This window comes from Phasianus colchicus, chromosome 4 (genome assembly GCF_987193195.1).
Source record: "Phasianus colchicus chromosome 4, bPhaCol1.hap1.1, whole genome shotgun sequence".
Taxonomy (NCBI): Eukaryota; Metazoa; Chordata; class Aves; order Galliformes; family Phasianidae; genus Phasianus; species Phasianus colchicus.
The window spans coordinates 8,553,222-8,579,447 of record NC_143439.1 but is presented as its reverse complement, the minus strand read 5'-3'; the positions used below and the strand labels follow the sequence as shown (position 1 = coordinate 8,579,447).

General features: G+C 45.7%; 1 protein-coding gene across 6 annotated transcripts in view; it reads right to left on the bottom strand.

The window, feature by feature from the left end:
• NR3C2 (nuclear receptor subfamily 3 group C member 2) overlaps positions 1-15,594 on the bottom strand; it is a 198,134-nt gene extending 182,540 nt beyond the window's left edge. Inside the window, exons 1-2 of one of the 6 annotated variants that reach the window (XM_031588882.2) lie at positions 15,091-15,594; positions 10,290-12,051 (exon numbers count right to left, since the gene is read on the bottom strand). In XM_031588882.2, the coding sequence (XP_031444742.2) occupies positions 10,290-12,049 (1,760 nt within the window). In that variant the 5' untranslated portion in view covers positions 12,050-12,051; positions 15,091-15,594. Of the gene's footprint in view, positions 1-3,051; positions 3,206-10,289; positions 12,052-13,837; positions 13,988-14,054; positions 14,162-14,940; positions 15,055-15,090 lie in introns of those variants that run through there. The other 5 variants (XM_090138551.1, XM_090138554.1, XM_090138552.1 and 2 more) reach the window with 5 other exon arrangements.
• Positions 15,595-26,226: the final 10,632 nt, after the last annotated feature.

Below are 26,226 nucleotides of genomic sequence, written 5' to 3'. Positions count from 1 at the left end.
TTCTAATTGAGTCCACTTAGATGATTCAATTTCCCTACTGTGAATCAGAAGTAAGAGTATGGTAACTTCCTATAGGGCTTGCAGAGCTCATCCTGCAGAAACGCTGCTCTACTCGGTGAGTTTTACAACAGGATGGACTATTACAAAGGTTTGGTGCTGAATTTTGACAATCTAGTAACTTTTAGTAACTTCATATAACCCTTAAGGAACACTTATTGGCCAATATTTGCTTTTAATTATTAACTTAAGAAAGGCTTAGTGCCTAGAGATAAACAAAGCAAAAGCAGAAAAGCAAAACACGCCATAAAGCTTCCTCAACCCTAAAGCCAAGCAGACAGGCAAGCAACAAAGAAGCAGTCCTCAACAACCAAAGGATGATCCTCATAGCACCAGGGGCACCCTCCATGTGCTCTGGTACCCTTGCATCCATACGGGCAGCTTCAGAGGGCAGATGTGCTGCCAGAACTTTCTCACACGTAACATAGGGCCATGCCAAGCTCTAGGACACTGTCTTCTGCCAGCTACAGAAAGAGACACCTGTACTGACCCAGAAGCACACATTCCCAGCCCAATGGGCCAGGACTGGTGACGTGTGTTTATTTTCTATTCAGAATTAAAAAAAAAAAAAAAAAAAAAAAAAAAAAAAAGACCTTGATCTTTAAGCACGGCAAACATAAGGTTATATTTGTTGTCTTCAAATGGGACTTTTTTTCTGAAAGTTTTCACACATCCTAGGATGAACAGCTATGTAAGTCTTGGTACTTTAGGATTATTATTATTATTTTAAATTTCTCCAAATAACTTTGGAAAGTAACAAAGTCAGAGCCAGTGAAGAGGATCTGAACATAGCACTGGACAAACAGCTCACTGACCGATCTCATCTACTGTACACAAATTTCATTTACTTCAATATACTGTTCCGAAGCAGACAAGTCAAACAGCCTTACTGGAAGCATTCCAAGTTTCCCCCCAGCCTTCGTATGCAAAGTCCTTGGAACTACAGGCTTCAGAACTCCTGAAGTGCACGACAGTTTCCTGGAGACCAGCCCTCTGCGGCGCTCAATGTGGCACCTTTGGTCTTCTGGAGCAAACGCCTGAACTCACACCCCTCATCCCAATGGACCACCCCCAAAACAACGCTTCCAGAAGCAACACTCAAGTTGAGGGCAGTAGTTTGAGGACCTCCTTGAGGCCGTCCTTTCTCTGGACAAGAGTCCACGCTGACAGAGGGAGCGTAGCTAAGCCAAGAGCCCCTTCCCCACTCCTTGACCCGCAGCCATACCAGCAGAGAGCCACGTACACAAACAATCGATTTCCCTCAACCAGACGCTGCCAGAGTAAACCGGGACACAGGGGTTGTGAAACCTGAGCTTCCCAAGGGCTCTGGGAGCACAGGTCTGGGTGAGGACAAGCAGCGGGGTGACGCAGTCATGCAGGTACACGGACACGGCCAAATTGCGTAAGCTTTAGGGGATGCACCGGAGTACGCAGCCGCCTGCTGAGGCAGGGCAGCGCTTAACCTGCCACCAGGGAGCAAGGCACGGCCTAAGGGTTATCAGCAGGGCAATGCTCTGCCTGCTCACACTGATCAGGGGACTGCGGCTTCAACTTGAGCGGCGCACGCAGTTCTGAGCGCCACAAAGCAACACGGACATACAGCTGTAAGAGAGCATCCAAAGGAGGGCTACGAAGATGGTGAAGGGTCTGGAGGGTAAGCTGTATGAAGAACAGCTGAGGTCCGTCGGTTTGCTCAGCCCAGAGAGGAGGCTGAGGGGGAGCCTCATGGCAGCCATACAGCTCCACGCAGCTGGTGGGGAAGTGCTTTATAAAGCCATCACTTTTTCAAACTCAGGATAGCAGCAAAAAAGCAGAGAGAAAGAAAAACAGAGTAAAAGAGATTGATTTCAGTCTGAAAGTCCATTGAAAAAACTCATCACACCTCCAGATGCAAATAAAAAGCATTGTTTAGAAGGGAGAATGTAATTGAGTGAAATGATACAAAAAATCATCAGAAACATTCAGCAATTAGTATGAAATTTACTTTTGAACCTCAGGGCTAAAAATCTTTGATCTATTATTAATTATCACTAACCACAATCAGTAGGGTTCCCATGCATCCTCAGAGAGCATACAAAGTCCTATAAGCCATTTTACAGACAATGGATTCAGCTTCTGCTCAGATGTTCCAACTGAGTATACTTTTTTTTTTTTTTTTTTTTTAGGAAGCATCTTTCCATACTGGAGTTACCCCACTTCCAAATATAAACTTCAATCTACTTTTTTTTTTTTTTCCCCTGAAATAATTCACAGCACTGCTGCTTACAAACAGCAGATTTATAGAGATTTAATTTAGCAAGCAGCTAACAACACATTCTAATGTAATTGCAGAAGCTTAATTCACAGTTTAAGACCAAGAAATAAAATTCAAGTCATTCTCTTGTGACCTAACTACAGTTTGGGAACTTCTGTCACAGCACAACTCAGTGAAGAAACACGCCTGCAAAATGTTTGTTCATGTATTGAGGAGATAGGACCAATGTTAGACATCCTTTTAAGAATCCAGAATCATTTATCTTATTTGACATCCTGCAGCAACCATTTCAGTAAAGCCAGAGGGAGAATACCAAGATCATATCCTTTCAGAAAACATGTTAATTTCATTAATATACGTCAGCTACAAAAATAAATGAACAAGTAAAAACAAAGAAAGTAGAAGCTTCTTTAATTTAATAAGACAAGCTATTCAAAAACCTCATCCAGAAAGTAAATTAACTTTTAAAATTCTCTAAAAACTCAGGGGTTCCTGAACAGAAGCATACATATTATTACTGGTGTGCACACACGCTGCTTCAAAGCATTACAGGAAGCCCTCAAACAACTCCTAAGCACGTGCAGAGCCCAACACAAAGACAGGAGCTGCTGCTGTTGCTTGTGACAGTAGTAGTACTGGAGCAGACCATGCTGGGATCTGCTAGCACGGATAAGCAGGGACTTCCTGTCCTACAAGTCATCTCCCTGTGGTGTAAATTAAATAACAACAAAAAAATACACCTTCCACCAAGGTCAGCGTGTCTCCTCCAGCAGCAAAAGCGAGGCATCTCCAGCAGGAAAAGGAAGAAGGAAACTGCAATGCAGCTCCAGTGAGCAGTGACCTCAAGCACCATGCACTACCAGGGCAGCACAGTAATTAAAGGGGGTGAGGAGGAGGGGGAGGAGGGGGAGGAGGATGACATGTTTACGCATTCAAACATGCCCAGCAACTGCTGCAGCCACTTGGGCAGCTGCATGCAATTGAAGTAGTTCTCATTTTTTCTCCACTGATCTCTTTCACCTGGAAGAGACTGCAGCTCAGCTGAAGTAAGGTAATTCACATGCTGAGCACCAAGCACTGAGTAGCAACCGGCTGCATGCGAGTGCAGGGATAAAATTACTAAACTCAGACGTACTTAATACTTGCTTTTCACACACCTTTTTATCACTCTTGTACAGACCACATTGTCAAATGTATTTGCCGGAGAACAAGTCAAGGTCTTATGTTCATCGTAAACCACAGTATTTTCTGACCTCTCAGAGCTTAAATCTGAAATCACAGCACTCCACTGTTCCCTGAGGGATTTTGATTGAAATCAGTCCGTTATTAACTCCAGCTTCCACAACTATGTTCAAACATGTTAATACATACAGACACCTACAGTTAGAAAATAGAAGCTGTCTTTGAAAAGTATACCCTGAAAATACAGCTGCTTAGACTACAGCTTGATGATACATTGAGCAGCAACACACACCTGTGATATTTCAGAGGCACTTTTACCTCTCCATCCCTTCAGTTTGCTCTCGTGCCCACACTGCTCACAGAGCAGCACTAGTGGCCAGTTAAAAACTAAGTAGACCTTCAGAGTGAAGTGGATCAGGAAGCCGATCTGGCTCTCACACGTAACACCTACAACACACCCAAACCAATGGCAGAAACAGTGTCAAACCAGACTCCAGGGCATTGCCCAACAGCACGTTTCATCACTGAAAACAATATATTGGTCAACTGCAGACAGCATCCAACAGCAATCTCTACGCAAGCTGCAGTTCAATAAAGCACCAATACAATCTGAGTCAACCGGGCAGAGCACTTGAGAGCACGTTTAGGTTCCATTAATGCTAAGTGCTTGTTGAATAAGGACAAGTTATCAAATCAAAACTTAACAATTTACTCCCTGTGCAGATAACAGGAGTACTGCATGATTACTGATATCCCTGCAACAATCCATATGGACTCTCACTTGCATAACTGACACGCACATCCCATAAAATAGAATGGGAACATTTCTGCACGGTACATATTTCAGACATCAGTGTCTTCCTGTCCTCATTAAGGGGAATGAATCCATACTGTCAAAATATGGATAATCAAAATTTCTTCTGCTTATTTTAAAATCCTTGCACTAAGATGAGCCTGACTTCCCTATTCCAGAGAACAGTCAGACAAAGGTATCACAGTGAGATTCTGTATCACCACATGATATAAAAGCTAGGAAACAGTTACTGGCTATTATCAAAATAAACTATGGCAAGCCAATTTGTAACAGCCAAGTTTCATACAGTTTAACAATATCAACTGGCCGCATAAATGCTTCAGTGCCACACAATATGACTTACGCTTCCACACAAAGAAAAAAAACAATCCCCAGATACAGGTACAGGGATTGAGAAAGGAGCTCTTATTTCCACAGATTTCAAAGCTCCACTTGTTCATGGAATGCGTTTTCCAGCAAGGAGGACCTCTGTCTCATAGGAGTCAATTTTCACGTGTAATTTAAAGGAAAAAAAATTAAGCATCAGTAGGAACCTTTTTGTTTATAGAGATTTTCAATACCCCAATCAAATTAGCAGAACAAAACAGAGCACCCTCAACAAAACAACATTAAGCAAAACTAGGAAGTACAAGGCTGTGAAATGCATGCTGGTATGCCAAGGAAAACCTTTGGACCTTCTAGCTCCATGCATTAATGCAGGCTGATAATCTTTAAAGTGAGAAATAAAAACACACCTTGAGGTTCCTGTTACAGATCAAGATGATATCCAGAAACATTAAAAAGTACACTTGTTTTTTGTAGTTTCACATGTAATTTCACATATTAATTTCCAAATTGAGAAAAAAAAAGTACAAATTTAAGGCTATAGTGTACAACATAAGAATTGCTGTCCAACCTTTTCAACAGTGAACTTATGGGAAACTAATGGGGAAAACAATCCCACCAAAGCACAGAGAATATTTTAAACGACTTGGCCTTCTTCATATGAAGTCCATAAAAAAACAAACAGAGGTGAAGGTCAATCATAAATTCTAAAAATAATATTTACCAGACCTTTATCTCCCTGGCAGGTATCATTCAGATAAGCAACGATTCTAGATAATTTTTAACACAACGTTATTGACAGAAAATAATTGCAATAGCCTGAAATCATATTTTAAACCAGATCACCCATTCACTTCAGGGAGGGTTACCCATAAATGAAGCCCATGTTGTTGTTGTTATCAGCATTTTTTGGAGAGGGGGGACTGCTATGAGCAGGGTCAGAAGGATGGACAGGGACAACCTTCATGCACCCGGTGCTTCGGGAAGCTGGGATCTACCACCCAGTTCAGCCTGCAGGTTCTGGGCTGCACATCAAAGCAATGTCCTGATTTATGCAAATTGCTCGGGAACAGACAGGTATCAGAAGTCCCTGAACACTGTCGACTAGACCATAAAACCTAAGAAGTGAATGAGCGCCTTTCAAGCAATTTTAGCATACCTACATTAGACTCTAAAACATGATGATGAAATGTTTTGGAATTTCCTCAGCCGGTAAACAATTAAAACGTAATTACCAGTAGGTAGAAATAACTTTCATTGAAATAGTAAACTTATTTAATGATAGCAACATGTTGTAACTTTGTGAATTCATCCCACACAGCCAGGGAAACTTTGCTGAAATGATACCGCTTCACAACTCACCACCATACACTAGCAAACAGAAAGAACTATTTAGGAACCTTTTGTACCTTAAATTCCTTTAAGGCTACCCACTCTCCAAAAGAACAGATATTCACATGCTTAAATTTGTACATTCAATCCAACTCTTTGATGTGTTTACAATCTAAGACATGCAGTTACGCATCGTCATCATAGAAAAACAGGTTTGAGGGTATTGTTTAGTTTCTAAATCAAAATCAAGGGGGAAAAGGAGATTTTTTTAACATTAAAAATAATAGATGCACAAGCAAACCACACACCAGCTCAGCAGTTGATACAACACTCTTTACAGTCACTGGGGAAAGAAAAAAAAAAAATACAATCTGAAAGTTTGGAAAAGTTTTGAGCAAAACTGCTGCCGAATCATGGGAAACTAGAACTGCCTCTGAGTCCTTTTTTTCTGTCACCTGTCACAGCAAGCAACACCTGCATCTATTCATCATCATCCACACAGGGAAAAAGTCTGCACATGGATCTTTACCCCAGACCTCTATGGCACAGAGATGTGCCATCCCCAGGGGTCTTCTCTCCCTTTGGGAGCAACTTTGCACCTGTTCCCAGCCTGGGAAGAAAGCAGCTTTGGGGGAAACACTTGGCAAGGCAACGCAAGGAAGTGCTACCGGGTAATGGAACCAAATAGTCTGACTTTTAGCCAAATTTGAAAACTATCCAATTGCAACTGTTTGGAAGAATGCACAGTAGGCACATCAGCCCTTTGTTTCCACCACAACTGCTGAGAACAGCGAGTATGCACATGTACGTACAAGAGTTAACATGGAAATTAGAGGGAAAAGGCGCATTTGCAGAAAAAGCTTTAGGTAAGAGCTAACGCAGCAGAAAGGTCATCCTCCTCAATTTTTACTGTTGTTTCAAGCAACCCTGACATTTTCCTAGGCCATTTTGAAAATTACATAATTGGCACGATCATGAGTCTTAGGCTCATACCCCGATTCAGATGAGCAATCACCTTAAAGCAGATTTCCGTCGATGACATCACTCCACCTCACATACCTTATTTTCCAAGCCCACTTTGCTATTATTTGTTTAAAATCTGCTATTTCTTAGCAATGTCATTCATTGAAGGGGGGGGAGGTCTACACACAGACACACACGCATGATTCACCCTCTATTAAAAATAATGCATGCTCAATCTTTCAAAGGTATGTTCTGCATGCATATTAACAGAAACAGCATTTCAAAGGAAATAGGCAAACATGTTTTTTCACTTAAGAAGCTCTCCTTCCTCAAATCCTGCAGATTGTAATCTTGGAAACAAAGTTCCCACCATCCACCTTAAAGATAACCGTAACTGCCCATTATCAAATAAAAATAACTAAAAAAGAGAATGTTGCAGTTGACAGTGGGCACTTGGTCAATAAGACAGCAAAGTATTTCACATGCCTAACCTATGCTTATTTGATACTGCCAGCAATTGTAACTGACTCAAGAAAGCACCAATTTAATAAAAGGTGGTATTTTAATAGGAAAAGAAAATCACTTCTAAGAACATTCTAAACATTCTCAATGTGAAAAGCCGCCTTCGCTACTGGTCACCCAGTCCTTTCCACAATGTAAGCAGCATATCAAAGAGGGTACAGTATTGAAGTTCAGATCATAATGCTGTCAAAACAAGATCCACTCAATGCAGATTATCTACCAACTTCAAAGAATCATGTAGCCTCTTTCTTACCTTCATTTTAGTCTTTTCTTATGGCAGCTTATAATGCAAAATAAATATACTTCAGGAAAAATAAAGACAAAATGGAAGACTTAAAACACCAGGAACTTTGTACCGCAAGCTATGAAGGGTTAATCACGTTTTAACAACATGAAGGAGGAGAGATTTTGTCATTCCAACACCCTCTTGACATAGGAAAAATGGAATACCCTTTGGGACATGGCTTTAAACTATGTTTTATTACAGTGCTTTGGAAGATGAACAAATATAATCATTATTTTCTCTGCTTTAGCTGGAACGTGGCACAGGAATCGAGGATAAAGGTGAAGATGGATTTGAGGCTCATTAGGAAGAGTGAGCTTTTACAAGTCTTTGATTTGTCTCATCAATAGACAAATATCTGTATGGGCATCTATGCATTCAAATCTGTACTGCTAAGATGACCTCTACATTAATTTATTTTGAAACTTGAAAGGCCTTCGCACAGGTCCCCTGCTGCATCTGTTAGCACAAAGTCATTGCCAGACAGATTAACAGTAACATTTAGTTAAATAATGAGGCTGAGATAGAGATTTGAAATGATGACATGTGTCCTAATCTGAAACACAGATCAGGATGTCTGAAGTGTTGCAACCTTGCAGATCTCTACCACCTAAACAGAATTTCGCACGTGCATAATTGCTCTGAGAGGTAAAAGCGTCAGAATTTCAATCATGCAAAGCAACAGCTACACTCAGATACATACCTTACTAAGATATCAGCTTAGAAAACAAAGGAAAGCACAGTCACATCACCCCTGATGACAGATGATTCATTTATGGGTCTAGAGGCACAGGTAAGAAGAGCTACCACGGAATAACGTCAGATCAGAAGATACTCCCTCAAAAGCCTTAAGCAAAACTGTCCTAAAAACGTAACTATGGATGACCACGCTCCTGAACAGCATTTCCCTGTTTACTGCTCAGCGGATCACATCCTGCAGCAAATGACAGCCTTGACTCAATGTGAGCAGCACTTACTCTCACAAGAGCTCTTACAGGCCGCAGGAGCCGGCTCCCAAGTAACAGTGCTCAAACACAAAGGAAAGTAAGTATTGGGTCTTTGTTTGCAGACAGCCTATCACTCTTCTGGTGAACTTTTCCCGATGTGTAAACAATGCATTTTATGAACATTCATCTGGCAAAATAACTAGGAGACAGTAACTTCATCTCCTTTGATCCAGGAAGTACATTTGATCCAAGCACAGATGATGACAAACATACAGCTATGTGCAAAGTTCAGCAAGAAGGTGGGGTACAGACTTTTCAATATGAGCAAGATGTATTAAAAAAAAAAAAAAAAAAAAAAAAAAAAGAAGTGCGCTCTCTACAAACAATATTTGAAATAGACAAAGAAAAAGTCAAGTACGGAGTTCCAACTATTCAAATAGACTGCAGAGGTACTGGACGGGTCTGAGAATAAAATGCAAGTATTTAGTGTTTCCTCCCTCCCCCCCCCCCAAACTCTAGGTCCACAGATTGTCTTCCTTTCTCAAAAGCACAGTTAGTTTAGCCATTATGTCTTTCATTGGAAGACCACTGTTTTCCAGAAATATTTTGAGTCATACAAGCATTGAGAAAAGTACACATTTTCTTCACTCCAATCCAAGGATACGGTAGAAGCTGTGCATCTTTTGATGAGGAAAAGAGCAGCTTTAGACAGGTAAATGCAAATTCTGTTATCAGCTATTTTGCTGATAGCATAAACCTGGGGTCAGCCAGTTTGACAGATGAGGAGGCTTTGTAGCTACTCTAACTCAGTCACATTGCCAGATGCATTTAATAATTTTTAAAACTGACTATGCAACTGGACAGCTTATGTAAGTAAGCGTCCTTCATAAAACACACGAACACCTGTTTGTGGAAGAAGCATGCACTTCCACGGATTGGCCAATACAAACGCTTAGGACACTTGCATATTTCTCTCACCAAAAGTTAGGAGATCAGTTCATCCATTTTTCCCTTTCAAATGCGTCAAGTTTTAACAGCCCTCCTCCTTCTGGAGGCATTTTTCTATATATACAAACCAAATGTTCCTACAGTTACAATACAGAAATAATATGTTGCCACAGGCTTGTAAGGTTTAGTTTTCAAATTTAACCAGTTGTAGCCCAGTGCAAAATTAGAGCCACGCATCTCTACAGAAATGGATTCCTGACATTACCGCCTTATCCTCACCTCAACATTTCACCTGAGTTACAACACATTTGAGCACCAGCTAAGGAAGAATACCCTTTATCGGACACACAAGAGCAATTTTACTAACCTTTCATTAAGGGAAAGACAACGTTTGTAGTAGTAAGAGCTCACGAACATAATAAAGCGACACTTTCAAATCTAATACCAATAGAATATAATATGCTCTTTTTAAATATTAAAGCAAGCACTTGGTTTTATTAAATCCATAGCAAACTACAGCAAACAACCAGCAAATCTAACAGCAAAAACTGAAATGCAAGCACAGAATTACACATCAACTTGAGAAATACCACCCCAGACCTCATTTTAACCCACATCTCGTGGAAAAGGGAGGGGAAAAAAAGTAGCAGTTTGCTCACTTACCTGGACACGTTTTCTGGAATGTACTCTAGAACTGGATACCCATCACTTCTTCTGGACGCCAGCTCTGAATGCGATTTCCAGGTCTCCACTAGCGTGCTGACGGGAGGGAAGGAGCTCAAGTGCTGAAATGCTTGCTCTCTAGCAACGGGCCGTGACAGAGATATCGTGCCCTGGGCACCGATCCTGTAGTGAAATGACTGTCCACCTGAATTTACACCAACAATGGCAGAGGATGGTATGCTACTGTCTTGGTAATAGCTGCCATCGTCAGGCTCCTGCTTAATCCCCACAGGGAGGCCTGGATTTGGAAAACCGCTACCTTCACAACTGCTATCAAAGGAAGAAACAGGTGGTCCTAAAATCCCAGAAAGAGAGTAGTAGTCTTTGTCATCCATGAAAGAAAAATATGAGCCATCTGTAAATGGAAAAGGATTTACTGTTTGATTCCCTTTAAAAGAGGCACCGGAACAAGGATGTTTAGCTGACTCTTGCTTCACCGGTACCGAAAAGGGGCAATCAGAACTTATTTTACTGTTTTCACCAATGCACGCGCTACCGAATGAACCGTCTGGTTCGGGCTTGATGAACTGAACGAGGTTCATCTGGCTGTTGTTTGAGATGGCATTCTCCATTTCCTCCATTTTGGGAAACGGGATTTCTTGAGCACCCTTGTCTTTTGTTTCTGGACTGGGAACAGTATCTTGGCTTCTGCTAGGTCCAGCCGGCGTGCTGGAAGCAGGGAATCCTAGAGAACTGTTGACAGGGCTACAGATCGAAGATCCCCCCACAGTGCTAACCGCTGGGCTGGAGCGAGTGGACCTGTTGTTGGCATTGGAAGGGCTGGCAATAGAGCTTCTCGAGTTCAGGTTTGCAGGGCTGGACACAGAAGACCGCATAGTGATATTGTTAGGACTGGAGACGGGAGATTTCACGCTGCAGTGACTGGGAGGGCTAGAAATTGGTGATTTCATGCTACTTATAGGGCTAGAAAGTGGAGACCCTACGTTGCTAACGTGAGCGGGGCTGTGCAACATGGACCCCCGGCTCTCAACGTTGGGTGACCGTGACAAGGGAGTTCCCTGCCCGATGGGGCTGTGCATAGCAAAGTTCCCAAAGTTAGCAGTAGTTGAGGACACTGAGTTAACACCAGCAGGACTACACACTGAGGAAGCCATGTTCTGAGGACTGCAGCCTGAGGGACTTTTCTCTTGACACACGATGGGGCTTTTGACAACAGCATGCATGGCACCGCCATTCATGGCGCTTCCCGAGTCCGCCATCAGGGACCGCAGGGGCCTGCTGGGGCTGTGCAGGGGAGAGGAACAGTGGCCGTTCTCCTTGTAGAGCTTCACCAGCTGCTCCACGTTCTGGTAGATCTTACCCGGGCTCCCCTGGTTCTGCTGGTCATATGGGTAGTCGGCGTCTCGGATCGAATCCATATACAAACCCATGGATTCGGCCACCGTCGCTGACAGTTCCTTGGACTCTGTTTCAGTTTTGATGTCAGAGGGCAGAACAGTGGGATGGCTGCTGTCCTGCTGCAGGCAGGGGAGAAGTTCAGGTTTTTCCTTGTTTCCTGGAGCGCTGCTGTTTGCAAAGGTGCCAGCAGCACAGCTCACGTTCACAATCTCCATATAGTTACTGGCATCAGCCTGCTCTCCAGGACCTAGGGAAGAATACTCCACAGACTGAGGAACTTGACCCCACCGTCTCTCCATATCTATGCCTTCAGGGTAGCTGTGGTATCCTTTTGTCTCCATAACTAGTAAAGACATAGACACACACAGAAAAAGTGAAATCAATAAATGGCAGGACAGTGCAATTTTCTAAGGAAATTTCCTAATTTCCTAAGGAAACAAGGCATATCCGCTCACTCTGTCTATCCCTGTCTGTCCGCTTGCCAGCCCTGCTTCCCACCCCATCAATCTCTTCTCAACCATGCCATGGGAAAAGGTCTCACAGATAAGACAGTCCAACAGGCTCTGACAGAGATGACCAGCCATCAAAAAAGACCCAAATTCTTGCCTGAATGCTTATGCTGGACAGTGCCAGCCCAACCCTGCAGCACCACCAAAGACCTCATGCTGCCGTGCTACAGGAACAGCAAAGCAGCAGGGGCTGGTGCTCTGCAAAGGTTTCTCTTGATTTTCCAGTGCTGTAAGGGATGCTTTAAAGGAAAGCTGCAGTTCTATGGGGCTGGGAGCCAAGCTTTCAAAGCCCCACTGCGGGATATGGAAGGACAAGCTGGATGAGGAGAGAAGCCCCACAGAAGTTACTGCACAGAAGGAGGGGATGATAAAGGGCTGTAGGGTCTGCAATGCCACCAACCTCCACGGTAAGCAGCAAAAGGAATGAATAAAGGAAAGTGAACCTCCTTCTAAGAAGCAGCCCCACAAAGCCTCCCACCCAGCGTGGCACCCTCCCTAAGCATGGCTGCTTTCTGAGTGGTCACACACGCATTATTCTGGAAGAATTCTGTTATTCTGAAAATCACGTATAGGTAGCAGCAACATTTTGAAGAACAGGCTCATCATCTTGTCAGAACTGTAAAAAGTCGAGTGCCAATACTTATAATATCAGTATTACATAAAAATCTTTTTCCCCCTTTCAAAATGCACTAGTTTTGCAGTGTTTAACACCGTGCTTAACCGCCTCATTTAGCACTGCTTAAGAACTATTATTTTTTAAGCAACGCTGTAAAAACAAGAATAAAACAAACAAACAAAAAAACCTTCAAGGAAAAGGCTCGAATACTACTTTGCCCTTCCTTAAGGCTACGGCCCTACGCCTGCATTCCTGTCGGGCACAAACGCTGTGAGAACATCATCCTGTGGACCCAATCCCATTCCTATAGTCGAAAATCTCCAGCCAGAAGTGCTCGCTTTCACACAAAGTCACTTCTAGATCATCACTTACCCCTCACGGTAAGTGCTGAGCAAGCCTAATTCCTACAGAAATCAATGGCGGCCGCCAGTGACCGCCACTTCGGAACCCCGGGGGCTCAGGGAGGGCCAGCACCGGGATGGCAGAGTCCCGCAGCCCCCGCTGGCAGCGGCACGGTGCGGGGCCGCTACGACACAGGCCCGGAGCTGCGGGAGCGCTGTGGCGCTGGCTCAAGCGACCCTTCGCAGCAGCAAACCTCAAAACTTCCTACAGAATCAATAGGCGAGGGTGTTTCAGAACTTTAACGGATAGAAATCTGGGTCACTCCACGGGGGAAAAAATAAATAAATAAATAAATAAAATAAATTTTTTTTTAAAATTCCCCCCCCCGCGGTCGTGCGCTACCGGAGGGAGAGGAGAGATCCTGCGCGGCTCGGGGAGCAGCAGAGCGCCGGGCTCCAAGCAGCACGGCGGATCGCGGCGGGGGAGGCGGCAGGCGGCGCGGTGCAGGCGGCGGGACCACCTCGCGACGCGGCCCCCCTCCCTCAACGCCGGCCTCTCCTCGCCGCCCCGTGCGCGGCCATTTGCGATCCCCCCCCCCCCCCGCGCACCAGCCGGCGTGAAACGGGGCTCGCAGCGACTGCGAAATAGAAGCACCTTCTCACCAATCAAAGAACCGAGAGCCGCCGCATGGAGGTCCCGCTCCCCTCGAGGGTCACCCAGCCCCGAGCGGGACCCGCACTAAGTTTCGCACCCGGCCCCCCGCAGCCGTCGCCTTTCGCGGCGCTCGTTTCGCCGCCGCCCGCCCGGCGGAGCATCCCCGCGTCCCCCCCACGCCCGCTCCTCCCGGGGGCCCCGGGGCCGCGCCCCCGCCCGCGGTACCTGTTGCCGCCGAGGGAGGGAAAGGGAGGAGGAGGAGGAGGAGGAAAGAGGAGGGAGGGAGGGAGGGCGGGCGGAGCGGCGCGGGGCGGCCCCCCGGCCCCTGCCCGCCCGCCCGAGGCGCGCCGCGCCGCCCGGTGTCACGGCGCGGCACCCGGGAGGGGACGGGAAAAGGTGCCAAGTCCTTTAAAAACATGTCACATGCCCGCAAGTTCAAGTTTACGTCCCGGCGCCGCGCGCTCCCATTGGCCAAGCGGCGCGCGGCGGGGGCCAGGCCGGCGCCCCATTGGCCGAGCGGCGCCGTCACTCAGCCGCCGGGCGACATGACTGATACAAAGTTGCTGCGACACAGGCGGCAGCCGCAGCTCCTTAAAGCCGCAGGGCGCCGCGCCCCGGGACGGCGCGGGGCCGGGCCGGGCCGCGGGGGGCGGCGTGGGGTAGCGGGGGGGAGGCGGGACGTGCGTTCGCCCGGGGTTCGGGGACCATGGCGGGGCGGAGGAGCCGAGCGTCATCCCCGCGCCGGCCCTGGTTTTCCGCGTTTCGGCGGCGTGTGGATCCGAGCGCCGCCGGTGCAAGGATGGGTTAAAAAAAAAATAAAATAAAATGATAAAGAAATAAATAAAAAACGGGGAAGAGGGGAAAAAAATAATTAAAAAAAAGCGGCGGTGGCGGCAGAGCGCGCCGAGCCTCAAGGACTCGTCCTCTGCTCGCCGCTGCCGCGCGCATCCCGCCCGGCGCTGCTTTTTCCCAGGGAGACGCGAGGAGAGCAAAGTTTGAGCCCCGCGCTGCCCCCCGCCCCGCGTCCGACGTCCCCCACCCGTCCTTCCCCAGCTCCCGCCGCCCCCCGCCCCGCGTCCCGCCCGGGAGAGGCCGTCGGGGCGCCGCGCACCTCCCGTCCGCAGCCGCGTCCTCCGCGCTGCGCCCATCCGCGCGCGCTGCCCCGAGCCGCCGCCGTCGCACGGCCGCGTCCCTCCTCGCCGCGAAGTTTTCGGGCTGCGGCCGTGACCTGGATACCGCGCGGGGTCCGCGCTGCACTCACCTCTCTACGACATGGTGGTGGTGGTGGCGGCGGCGGCGGCAGGAGGAGGCGCGGCCCCCGGCTGCTGCCAGCGAACCATCCGACAGCGAGCGCGCACCGGCTCCGGGAGGGGAGAAAAAAAAAATAGAGGGGATTTGGGGGTGCGCGGCGGAGCGGGCGCGGAGGGGCTGCGGCGCGGCGGGCGGACAGCTCCCACCATGGACGCCTGAGGTGGGTGGGTGTTCCCGCGGGTCACACCCTCGCCCGGCGGCGGAGGGGAGCGGGGGGTGGATCCAGGAGCGGGGAGGGGGTGAAGAGGGAGAAAGCGGAGGGGAGGGGGGGAGAAAGGGAGACACCCTCAAAAAAATAAAAGAAAAGCCACGGGAATAATAATAATTATTATAATTTAAAAAAATAAAAGCAACAAACTTATGTCATTCCAGGTAAAACTCCCATCTGCGCCACCAAGGAGCGAGAGGGAGGGGAGCGCTGAGGGTGTAAACTTTTTCCTCCCCCCGGTGCCGCCCGGCCCCTCGCAGCGCCCCGCGGCCGCGCCGCCCCCTCCCGCGCCGCCCCGGCGCTCCCGGCGGCACCCGGCGGCGCGGCGCCGCGGGGTTCCTCACGCACGGAGCCGCCGCCGCCGCGGTTCCTGGTTCGCGGAGCCGCCGGAGGAAGGGAAGGAGGGCGGGAGGCAGGGCGGGCGGCACCGGGGGAGGAGTGTCTCCGCGCCCTTCCCCCGGCGGAGCGGCTCTCCCGGCCCTGGCGGCGGCACGGAGCCCCCCGGCGGGCTGCGGGTTACGGGCGCGGCGCTCCGCGGGGCCGGGAAGTGCGGGAGACGGCACCGCACGGCACCGCACCGCACCACGGAGTCGAGCGGGAGCGGGGCTCAGCGCTCACATCGCTGCGGGGCTTTGCATTCATATTCCCGTCGTGGCTGAGATGTTTCCACGCGGATTATTGGGAAGTTCGGGGCGTTGCACGTTTCTTCCTTTAAACATCCTAAAAAAAATAAAAGGAAGCGGCGGAGGGAGGGAGGGAGGCGGCCGCGCTGTGCTCCCGGGCGGAGGGCTGCCCGCCCCTACCTGCGGCGCAGGGCCTGGGCCGGCGGCGCTCCATCCGCTGCCGTCCTCAGCCGTCAAACTTTGCGGGAACTTGATCGATGCGGAACGGGGCGGCACGCGGTGCTGCCGGGGCTGGGCTGCGAGATATCAGCGCGCTCGGGAGCTTAATTTCACAATTAGTTTGCCGTATTATTGGAAGCAAATCATATTTCACTGTGCCTACACCAGCGCGCTATTTTTAGCCAGAATGTCGCTAAAAAGGAGGAACCTAGCGAGATGTATTATCGCGCAGAACGCGAACAATTCCCTCTCCCTTCCCTCGCTCCGTGCCACGCTGCTGCTACGGAGTTCGGATCGCTCCCAACCCGTCGCCGATGCTCTCCGGGGCAGAGGGCATCGCCCGCCCGTAGGGACCCCCGGCAGCGCCGGGCCGCTCCGTGCCGCGCACAGCAGCGGAGCGCTGGGCCGAGGGTCGCGCTGCTTTGTCTCACTCTTCCTGCCATTCTTGTGGGGTTTATTTTTATTTTGCAGGGCAAAGGTGTAAATACAAACAGCAGCTGGAATGCTTGGAGGTAGTCTCAACCTTCGTGGTGCATAACTATGATTATTTCTGTTGAGCAAATAGAGTTGAGGTAACGGTTCTAATGTCTTGGTGCTGAATGGTAGCTTTTTTTTTTTCCCCATTTTTCCCCATCCCAGCAGCGAGATGGCAGCTGGGGGGGGGCAGAGTGCCTGCCTGGCACGCGCAGGATGCTTGCAGACTTTGTGCAGATTCAGTGCAAACCTCATTTGTTTTCTGCCCGCAGTTCGCAGGAGCACTCCGCTTTTTAGTGGTTGACACTGCAGCTATTTTTAGTGGCATTTTAACAGCTGTCACTAACAACCAAGATCTCATCTTGAGTGAGGAAGGGAGATTATCTGTTTTATTAAAAAAAAAAAAAAATCAAACGACATAATTGCCAGATTATAAAATGAAATTTAGATCTTTATCTGTCAAGAGAAAAGGCTATCTGTTCCCATTATGCCAATCCCATAAAAAAAGTTCCTACGGTGGGCTTGATAAAATAATGACTAGAGTCTATCAGAACGGAAAATACTGCTGTTCTGTAGATACACATACAAACATACAAATGTATAAACAGAGCTTGCAAATTCTGCATGGAGTGGCCCTGTGGCCGCTCCTGCTGCTGTGTCACAGCTTGGGGATGGGCAGTGTTCTCCAAGTGGTCTGGGGCGCAGCGAACTCTTGCAGCAGAGCTCCTTACCCTGGCTCTGGATGGAGGTCAGCCTATGTCAGCCACATAGCAGGGTGCGGCGGACATAGTGGGGTAAGCAACACTGTGGCAGATGTCATCCCTGCTCCAAAGCTAGTGGCAAATTTGCCCTGGATAATGCAATGCTGAACAAGATAACTCGGCGAGCGCCAAGCATTACCTCCTCCCCTGCTCGCAAAGCCAGCGACTTTGCACTGTGAAAGCAGCCTACTGTACTGCCTTGCTTAGAGGTCATGTGCCCTATTTTGAGAACTGAACCAAAGCGGATGAAGTTTTGAGCCGCGTCCAAGTGAGGCAGCTGGGCATTTCCCACTGCTCCCAGCCCCAGCGAGGCAGGCAGTCACATGCTGTGATGGACAAGTCCTTCAGCTCAGAGTTAACTTTGATGCTGCTCACCTCACCGGTGACTGCAGGAGATGCGTAGCAGGCTGGAGATCGTTTTTCAGAAGGACTGCAGCCAACTTTGAGTGGATGCGGTAGAGGGGAGGTTGCTTTCCCAATACCAGTGGTGCCGGTGTCCCGAGAGCACCCTGCAGCCTACTGGCTCCACAGCTCACTGCACTGAACACCTGGCTTCCCAGGCACACTGAAAGCCTTACAAACCTGACACAAACCCTGAAAAATTGTAGGTAAACATGTTTCTGTATGGCGCGCTCTTGTGCTCCTAGATATCAATATTTTATCTGTTTAGTCCAGTTTTGAGCTATTTTATTTTCTAATTATGGCTAAGTCTTTTAGCTGAGCAACAGAACATGTTCCCTTTTAACCTGCTTATTTCTTTCCTTTTTTTTTCTTTTTCTTTTTTTTTTAAATGCTTCTTAATGGCCCATGTTATAACTGTGGTTGAACCACATCTAAGTATAGTACAATTGCATTTCTAATGCATATTGGCATTAGAGACTACTTGCTTGTGTGAAGGGCCAAGACGTGCATTTAAAAGCACGAGCTTCCAATATGTTTTAAATCACGTTTTTTATTGATGATCAGTGCTGATAGTTTCATCTGGTTCAAAATGAAAATGTCTCACAAGGAATTGCATGTTTTGAATTACAGGCCTTGTTGACAAGGGTAGGGTAAATGAAGCACAAGTAATAACACACAGGCGGTACTTTGTATATTTTGTAGCTTTAATATTGCTGTATCTATCTGCGTTGTTTATATTCATCCTCCAGCTTGTTTATTACTTGCGCTATTACTTGTGAGAAAATGTAACCTGATAAAAGCACCACGCTAAAAAAATTGTCACTACTGTAGAACTCAGACTTATCTCAATATTAATGAATTCCCAGCAATAAAAGGCAGTGGCGGCTAATTGTATCTTAATATTTATCTACTTCCTACTGGCATTTTTACAATATCAAATGGTAACTCATACCGTAATCTGATTAAAATTTTGAAGTAACCATAATAGCACTGTACCTATGCCAAAGATCCAGACATAGTCTTTAACAGCGGTAAAAATAAGAGAGCGAAGAACACCCTCCAGCACTTAATAAACATATCAAATGCAAATTGAAGGAAATTATTTAATCACTCTATAGGCTAGTTAATTTTGATGATTATTCATGGTTCTAGTAGAAATACGTACGAAGAACAAGTTACTACCAAAACTGTCATGGCACCAAGGCCATAAGTAGAATTTGAAGCTTGCTGCGCTGAGGAAATTACATTTCTGATTAAATGAAGGCACAGATTTAAATCTCCAACAGCAAAAGGAGAATTCTTCTGCAGTTTTCCCAATTCTTCCATAATCCTGAAATTTTCTGCTCTTCTCATGCAGGCTGTGGTCCAGCTAGTGGATCTCATTCAGTGTGCCACCAAATATCCCTGGGCCCAAGCTGGGCTGCTGATCTCATATGGCAGGGAGGATTGTTCTGTGTCGGATACATGTTGACGTATACAGATTTGACTGAAAACAAATACATTTTTCCCAAGGATCTGTAATTTGATGTTCTAAGAAAGTACTGCATCTTTGAAGATGAAGGTCCTGCCAGGATTCCTGGCTTGTATCAGGAATGGTGTGGTGAGCAGGACTAAGGAAGTAATCCTGCCCCTCTACTTAGCACTGGTGAGGTCCCACCTCAAGTACTGTGTTCAGCTTGGGGCACCTCAGTACAGAAAGGACATGGAGGTGCTGGAGCAGGTCCAAAGAGAGGCAGCAAGGCTTGTGAAGGGCTTGGAGAACATGCCCTGAAGGAACTGGGGATGTTTAGTGTGGGAAAGAGTAGGCTGAGGGGAGACATTATTGCTCTCTTCAAATACCTGAAAGGTGCTTACAGCGAGAGCAGGGTTGGTCTCTTCTTACTGGTGACAGGACGAGGCCTCAAGTTATGCCAGGGGAAGTTTAGGTTGGATATCAGGAAACACTTATTTACAGAAAGGATGGCTAAGAACTGGAATAAGCTCCCCAGGGAGGTGGTTAAATCACCATCCCTGGATGTGTTTAAAAGCTGTTCAGATGTGGTGCTCAGGGACATGATTTAGTGAAAGGTTGTTGGGGTAGCATGGTTAGGTTGTGGTTGGACTCTATGATCTTTAATGTCTTTTCCAAACTTAACAATTCTATGATTCTATGATTCGTTGGGCCTAGACTAGTGTTCTGGTAATCCAGGGTGATGCACTGCAGAGTTTTCCCACTGTCCTCTCTGATACTTGACCCACAAGCCAGAGAGGGTTCCAGCATGGCACAAATTTTGACATGTTCGACAGGTTAGTCTCTACCAGTCCCTAGCATTAGCAAAAAAACTAAGTGACTCTCCTGTGAGAAGAAGCATCCTTACCAACACAGCTGCATGGCTATGGCTTATTCTCTTTTGTGAGCCTGACAGTTGCCCAGGTTGGTTTCAAGAAGCCATTGCATCTGTGCTTATACAATGCTGGCTTCTGCAGCAGCCGTGCAGATATATTCTGAGCTCAGGAGAGCCCATTTTATAGGCAGGAGTGGAGTAATGAAGGATCTGTCTGAGATCACCTCAGGAGGCTATGGCAAAGCCTGGTACTTCCCAAATCCCAGCCCACTGCCTTTTGTCACAGGAACAGGTTTCCTCTTCAGCCGTTGCCTTCCCAAGCTTGCTACATGAGTGCAAATGACATATGGCTAAAAACACATTTGATTGTTGTCTGGGGAAAGGAAACGCACCGGGATCTGTTTGAATGCATTCCGTATTGAAATGAATATAGAAAACTCACGCTGTCAGGGCTTTTTGCCTTACAGGTTAGCAGCAGTCACCGAAAGCTGACATTACCTTGCCTGCTCAAGCCTGGTCAGAAGAAGCGCATTCCACGAATGTGCAAGAATTTCTGGCATGAATTCTTGTACATGCACATTTACATTTTGGCTTCTGCGCATGCTGTTCTTGAGATTGCCACTTTGAACTCTGCTTTTTGTGAGTAATTCCAACAACAAAATTCAGGCTCTCATATACACACGAAAAGCAAGTACAGAAGAGGCAGGAACAGAGCCAAATGAAAGTAGTTTTAAATGTTTTTCTTTATTTTGCATCGCACTCATAGCTCTGGCTAGACTGTGATAGAGTAAAAATTATGCACCCCACTTAAGACTTCTAAAGGAAGATCAGCCAAGACTCAGAGGAAATCTTGTTTATTTAAGAATCAAAGTTGGTCCAGGGCAGGAATGACAAAGAGTTTAGCCAACCAGCATGTTTCAGTTTTGTCTTCTATGCATGACTTAAAATTGAAAAATAAAGCCTATCTGAATTTTTATGTGTGTGTGTAGTGAAGACATCACTACTTTGTAATGTAAGATGAGGTACTGATTTTTTTTCGTGAAGTTTCTTTAGTTCTCTTCTAGGCAAAGGACAGCTGCTATTGTGATGTGAGTCTTGCAGATGAGCTTTGCTTTTCAAGGCCTGAGCATTGCTCTTTCCAGTGAGAAGAATGTATAGAAATAATGAAAAGAAACATGTAAAAATATAGTCACATGTTTAGTGATACTGAGCAGCATTTGTAGCGTTTATACTACTTCAATATAATTGCAGCAGTGGTGATTGTAATATGGTTTACACTGTTAGGACAGAAGGGAATAGACCTTCTTTGCTGAGAGTCACAGAAAGTGAATAAATAAAGCAAACATTTTTACTGCAGAGCCTCTGCTGAAGGGTGTCTAGTTCTAAGCTTCCTTGTAAACCCAGTGTGGAGAGTAAATGAGTCCTAGGGATTGTCACTCCTTGTTGATCATCAGTGGGCGTAGATGCAGTCGATGTAAAGGTCTATGACTCACTGCGCTTGCCGAGGTGAAACCAGAAAGGAGTAGATAATTGCACCATTGTGAAAAAGATTATCACAGTTTGATTACAGAAAAAAACCCTGTAATGGTGCCATGACTCTTGGGAAGTTGAATAAGTAATGGGACCAAAAGTGAGGAGTTTATGTCATGGAATGGCAAAGTGTCCTCTTTAATTGATCGATTTTAATCAAATGTGCCAGAAAGATTTGCAGAACTGAAGATGTAATAGGTCAAAACATGCTAAGGTACTTCCCCATGCCAGTTCTGATTAAAATAAAGAAGAAGACAGATCCAAGAGATAAAGTGAGATAGGCAAGACATTTCTGAATCCATAAATCACTGGAATATTTCATCAAAGAGGTGATGTGATTTCCTGTTGTATATACAAAAAAGATACTGAGTACAAGTTTACCCAGTCTGGTTTCATACTCTGTAAAATGAAAATGAAGAAGAAGGGATCACAGGTAATTCAAATTGATATGAGCACAGCAGTAGGAAGAGGACATCTATGTTAGAGGGTTAATGAAAATTAATTTGCTGCTACATAATCCAGAAAATGTGTATACAAAATACAGAAAATATATAAGCAATTGAGAGTTGAAGTAGCAATGGTATAAAACAATATGCACTTTTAGAGTGCATGAAACTTGGTGGGATGGTTTTCGTACTGGCAAAGACATTATAAGGAGGCCCCAGACCCTCCAGGGATGAGGCATCCACAGCTTCTCTGGGCAACCTGTGCTAGTGCCTCACCCCTCTACATTGATGCGAGAAGACTCAGCATCCTGGCCAAGAGGGCAGGAATATATTTGGTTTCCAGCTTGCCCCTCTCCCTGTGAGGCCTCCTCACATACAGCACCTAGAGAATCAGCTGTGAGACAAAGCTTTGCATCTGGGGTGGGTTTTTATGGGGTGTGAGCTGGGATCAAACCTCCAGGGAGACAAGAGGGTTGAGAACAGCAGTAGTCAAAATAGGATAGAAGATTTGAAGCTCTTCCAAACCGTGTCCTGGTGACTTCGCTAAGGAATAAGACAAGACACTCTTGTTGTAGATCAGTCCAAAGAGCTGTGCAAAGAAACCTTAGTTTGAGGTGACATATAGAACAGTCAGTCAAAACCAGAGCAATGCATCTCCTCCATCCTCCTTTGCCTCTCTTTCTCCAGCTCTTTGCACTTCTGTAAAACTGAAAAGGAAGAGGAAGACTGCAGATGCACATCACAGATCTTTGCCAAAGATCATCTGTAAATGACAGTGTATGCCTTCAAGTGTGTTCAGTGGTTATTCCTTGTTTGATGCAGCAGTGGCCACATAATTATGTTGCTTCAGGGCTTGCTAGAACATAATATTAAATCTGATTCCACTTATTGCTGTGCATCCCTGCTATTTTTACTTGTTGGATTTAAAGTTAATAATATTTTGACATTATCTCTGGTTCAGGTGAATGAATATCTTCTTTTCAGAGACAGTGGGTTTTCCATGAGAAAAAATTAAGAGATTTGTCCTATAGTTTGAAATGGGTACCTTACAAAGCATTGCACATCACAAGAAAAGCTTAATACCAAAAAGGCTTTGATAAAAGCAATGGAACACATAGAGGAATTTACTGTAAGGCAACAGCACAGAGTCACAGAGCACCTAAGTTTGCATGGATCCCATTAGGGTGCCTTGTGCCATCAGGGCTGCAGACACATCTGGAGACAAGAAGCTTCACTTCATTAGGATGGAAAAAAAAAAAAAAAAAAAAAGAAACATTTTAGGAGCATGAAACTGAGCAGGCTGAAAATCTTCCAGTTAGGCTTGAAAGTTTATCAAAGTGTTGGATAAATCCTACAGATCTGGTGGATTAGATTTTGCGGTGTGTTGGACAGTGACCAGAAAAATGAGTGATCCAGAGAACTGGCAGATATCACTTCTCTGAATTTTCCCCTTAGTATTAGCCTAAGTCAGCTGGCACTGTCACGTGTGAGCATCCATTTCTGTGAGTGACAGTGCTGGTACAGATGGCTGTATCACTGGTATTTGACTGTGATTTGGGCTTGATGTACCTCAAGGTCTCTCACTGTTTACCTGCAGAGGCTGACAAGTGATTCAGTGACCAGCATCGTGTCTGCTGAGCTTGGCCATCCTGAGGGAAGCAGCCAAAAGCCCCAGGAAGAAGAAGGCAGTGTGCCTTGCCTCTCACAGGTGGTAGGACAGCATCTCTGACACATGGCTCACCCTACAGGTTGCCAGCATGTCTGGGCTCTTTGCAGCCTGGTGCAGGAGATTTCTGCTGAGGAAATCTCAAGCTGACAATGTACACGCATCTTCTATGGGAATGTCCCCTGAAGTGAGCTTCTCAAGCCTGTGTGGCCACAAAGCTTACTCCGTCCCAGAGCCTGGCAGGCTTTCCTTGTGGCTTTCTGTGTTATCTTTAACAATACGGTTGACTGATGCTGCACAGCCCTTGGGAGCCATGTGCAAATACAAATTCTTTGTGCGCAACTGGACTATAGCCACTATAAAAGCAAGTAAAACAAGTTGGAGTACCTACATCCCAGATATGCCCATTAATTTAATTTACATGATACGTTAACTCAAGAGGTACCATACTTTTGGTCCCTTGCCTGGTTTCTGGAGATAGATCAGCTGCCTCTGCACTTCTTGCAAACTTTGTTATCTTTCTTGTAAAGATATTCTTTTATGAGCAAGAAGAGAAGAAAATTGAGTTCAACTTCTGTCAATTGCATTCTAAAATCAAGCTCAAAATGTTCCTCAGAAGAAGACAAACAAATGATTTGGACTTTCCCACAACTTTAAGACTTGAGGCTGAAATAAGTGAATAAAGGAAATAAGTTGGCTGAGGAGATAAATAATGACTTGCTGAAAGCTTCAGATTGCAAGAAAGAAGAATCTCACAAAATTCAAAACCCAAGATCCTGGAGATATATATTGACTGATAGACCCCCATTTTTCTATCAGATATGTAGTTGATCAGCAAGCACACAACCACATATTCATAACCAAGCAGAAAATAAACATCCAAACATGGCTAGGTGTTTACTGTACATATGTACAAATTCTATATATTTTTATATAATACAATGCACAGATTAAGATAAAAGATCAGACAAGAGATAAAGAAAACATTTTATTTTGTGTCCAACAGGACACCAATTGTGGTAGTGCTTTGGCACACCATAGGATAGATTAACAATAGAAAGAAAAAAATTAATTGCATTGTAGTCTTCTGCTACTAACTTCAGCTTTTATTTTGTTGCCCATCATTCCATGACTGATAAAAGCTTAGTAAATCTGCACGTACAAAACTCTAGCTGCTTTGCTGTTATAATAATTTGAGCAGTATGTTTACTCAGTGAATCCTCTTTAAAACGTGTTTCTTTGAGAGATGGTTTCAGAAGCATGTGACAGATTATTTTAATAAGGTAAAGTGAGGTAGATGTAATGAGAGCAAGATTAAATACCTTTAAGATGGTGCTTGTATCCTAACCCTTTGTGTGATTTTAAATTCTGAAGTCGCAAAATCAGATAATGAGAGTCAAAGAATATGATTCCCAGATTCACTTGTGTTTGGGAAGGGAAAGATTTCTTGAAATATGTATGATGGAGCTGGCTTCCTCACGAGATGTGGCGGAAGAAATTGTTCCTTGAGCCCAAGGAAACAATCTTTATGAAAGAGACAACCAAGAGGTTGCAGGTGACGTAAACAGATTATATTTCTTAGAGATTAAAGTGAGCTTTTTGACATTTGAGAGACCCTAATAAAAACTAGATCGTGCTTACCGTCATCTGTGGACAATGTTGGTTACTGATCTGTTTACTGGTAAAAGGAATTCTTACTGGTCAAATGAGGTGGTTTTAGGAAAGGGAATGACCCCTGCAGGAGGGGGGGGCGAGTACTGTCATAAATCATACCAAATGTGATTGAGACTCTCCCATAGGCAACACAGAAAATCAAATTAAAGTGAATATTGTATTAAAGGAGTTTCAGTGGATGCCTTGGAGAGCTCTGATTTTCATGTAAATGCTCATTTAGACTGAGGTTTACTGCTTCCACAGAATAATGGAAAAGAAAAGAAAAGCATATTTAATTGAAAAGGGAGGGAATGCCAAGGAAATAGATGAATTGCATTTCACTTTCTGATTTTGTTTCCAGATCTTGGGACTACAGTAGCTCACCGTCTTAAATTGTACAGAGGAAAACAGTAATTGAACTTCGAACCACATAATTTGGGAAATCTTGCTTTTTTTCCTTTATCAAGCCTTCTAGATTATTGCAGCTTCAGATAATTTCCCAGCCAGGTCCTTTAGCATGTCCTTGTGGGAATTGCCTAGTGATTGACAGCTTTGATCTGGAAATTTTTGCAGCTAAACTGCTACAATTCATATGGAGAGAGCTGCCAAATAATTTGACAGATATATGCCAAGAAGTGACGTATCCGAATCTGCGAGCTGTCAGGCAAACTTTTTAGAGGAACTGACATTGGAGTTTTGCTCTGTGGGTAGTGAGCACTGGGGACAGCTCTGGGTGGGCTGCAAGGGGCAGACCTTACCGGCAATGGACAGTGGCTGCTG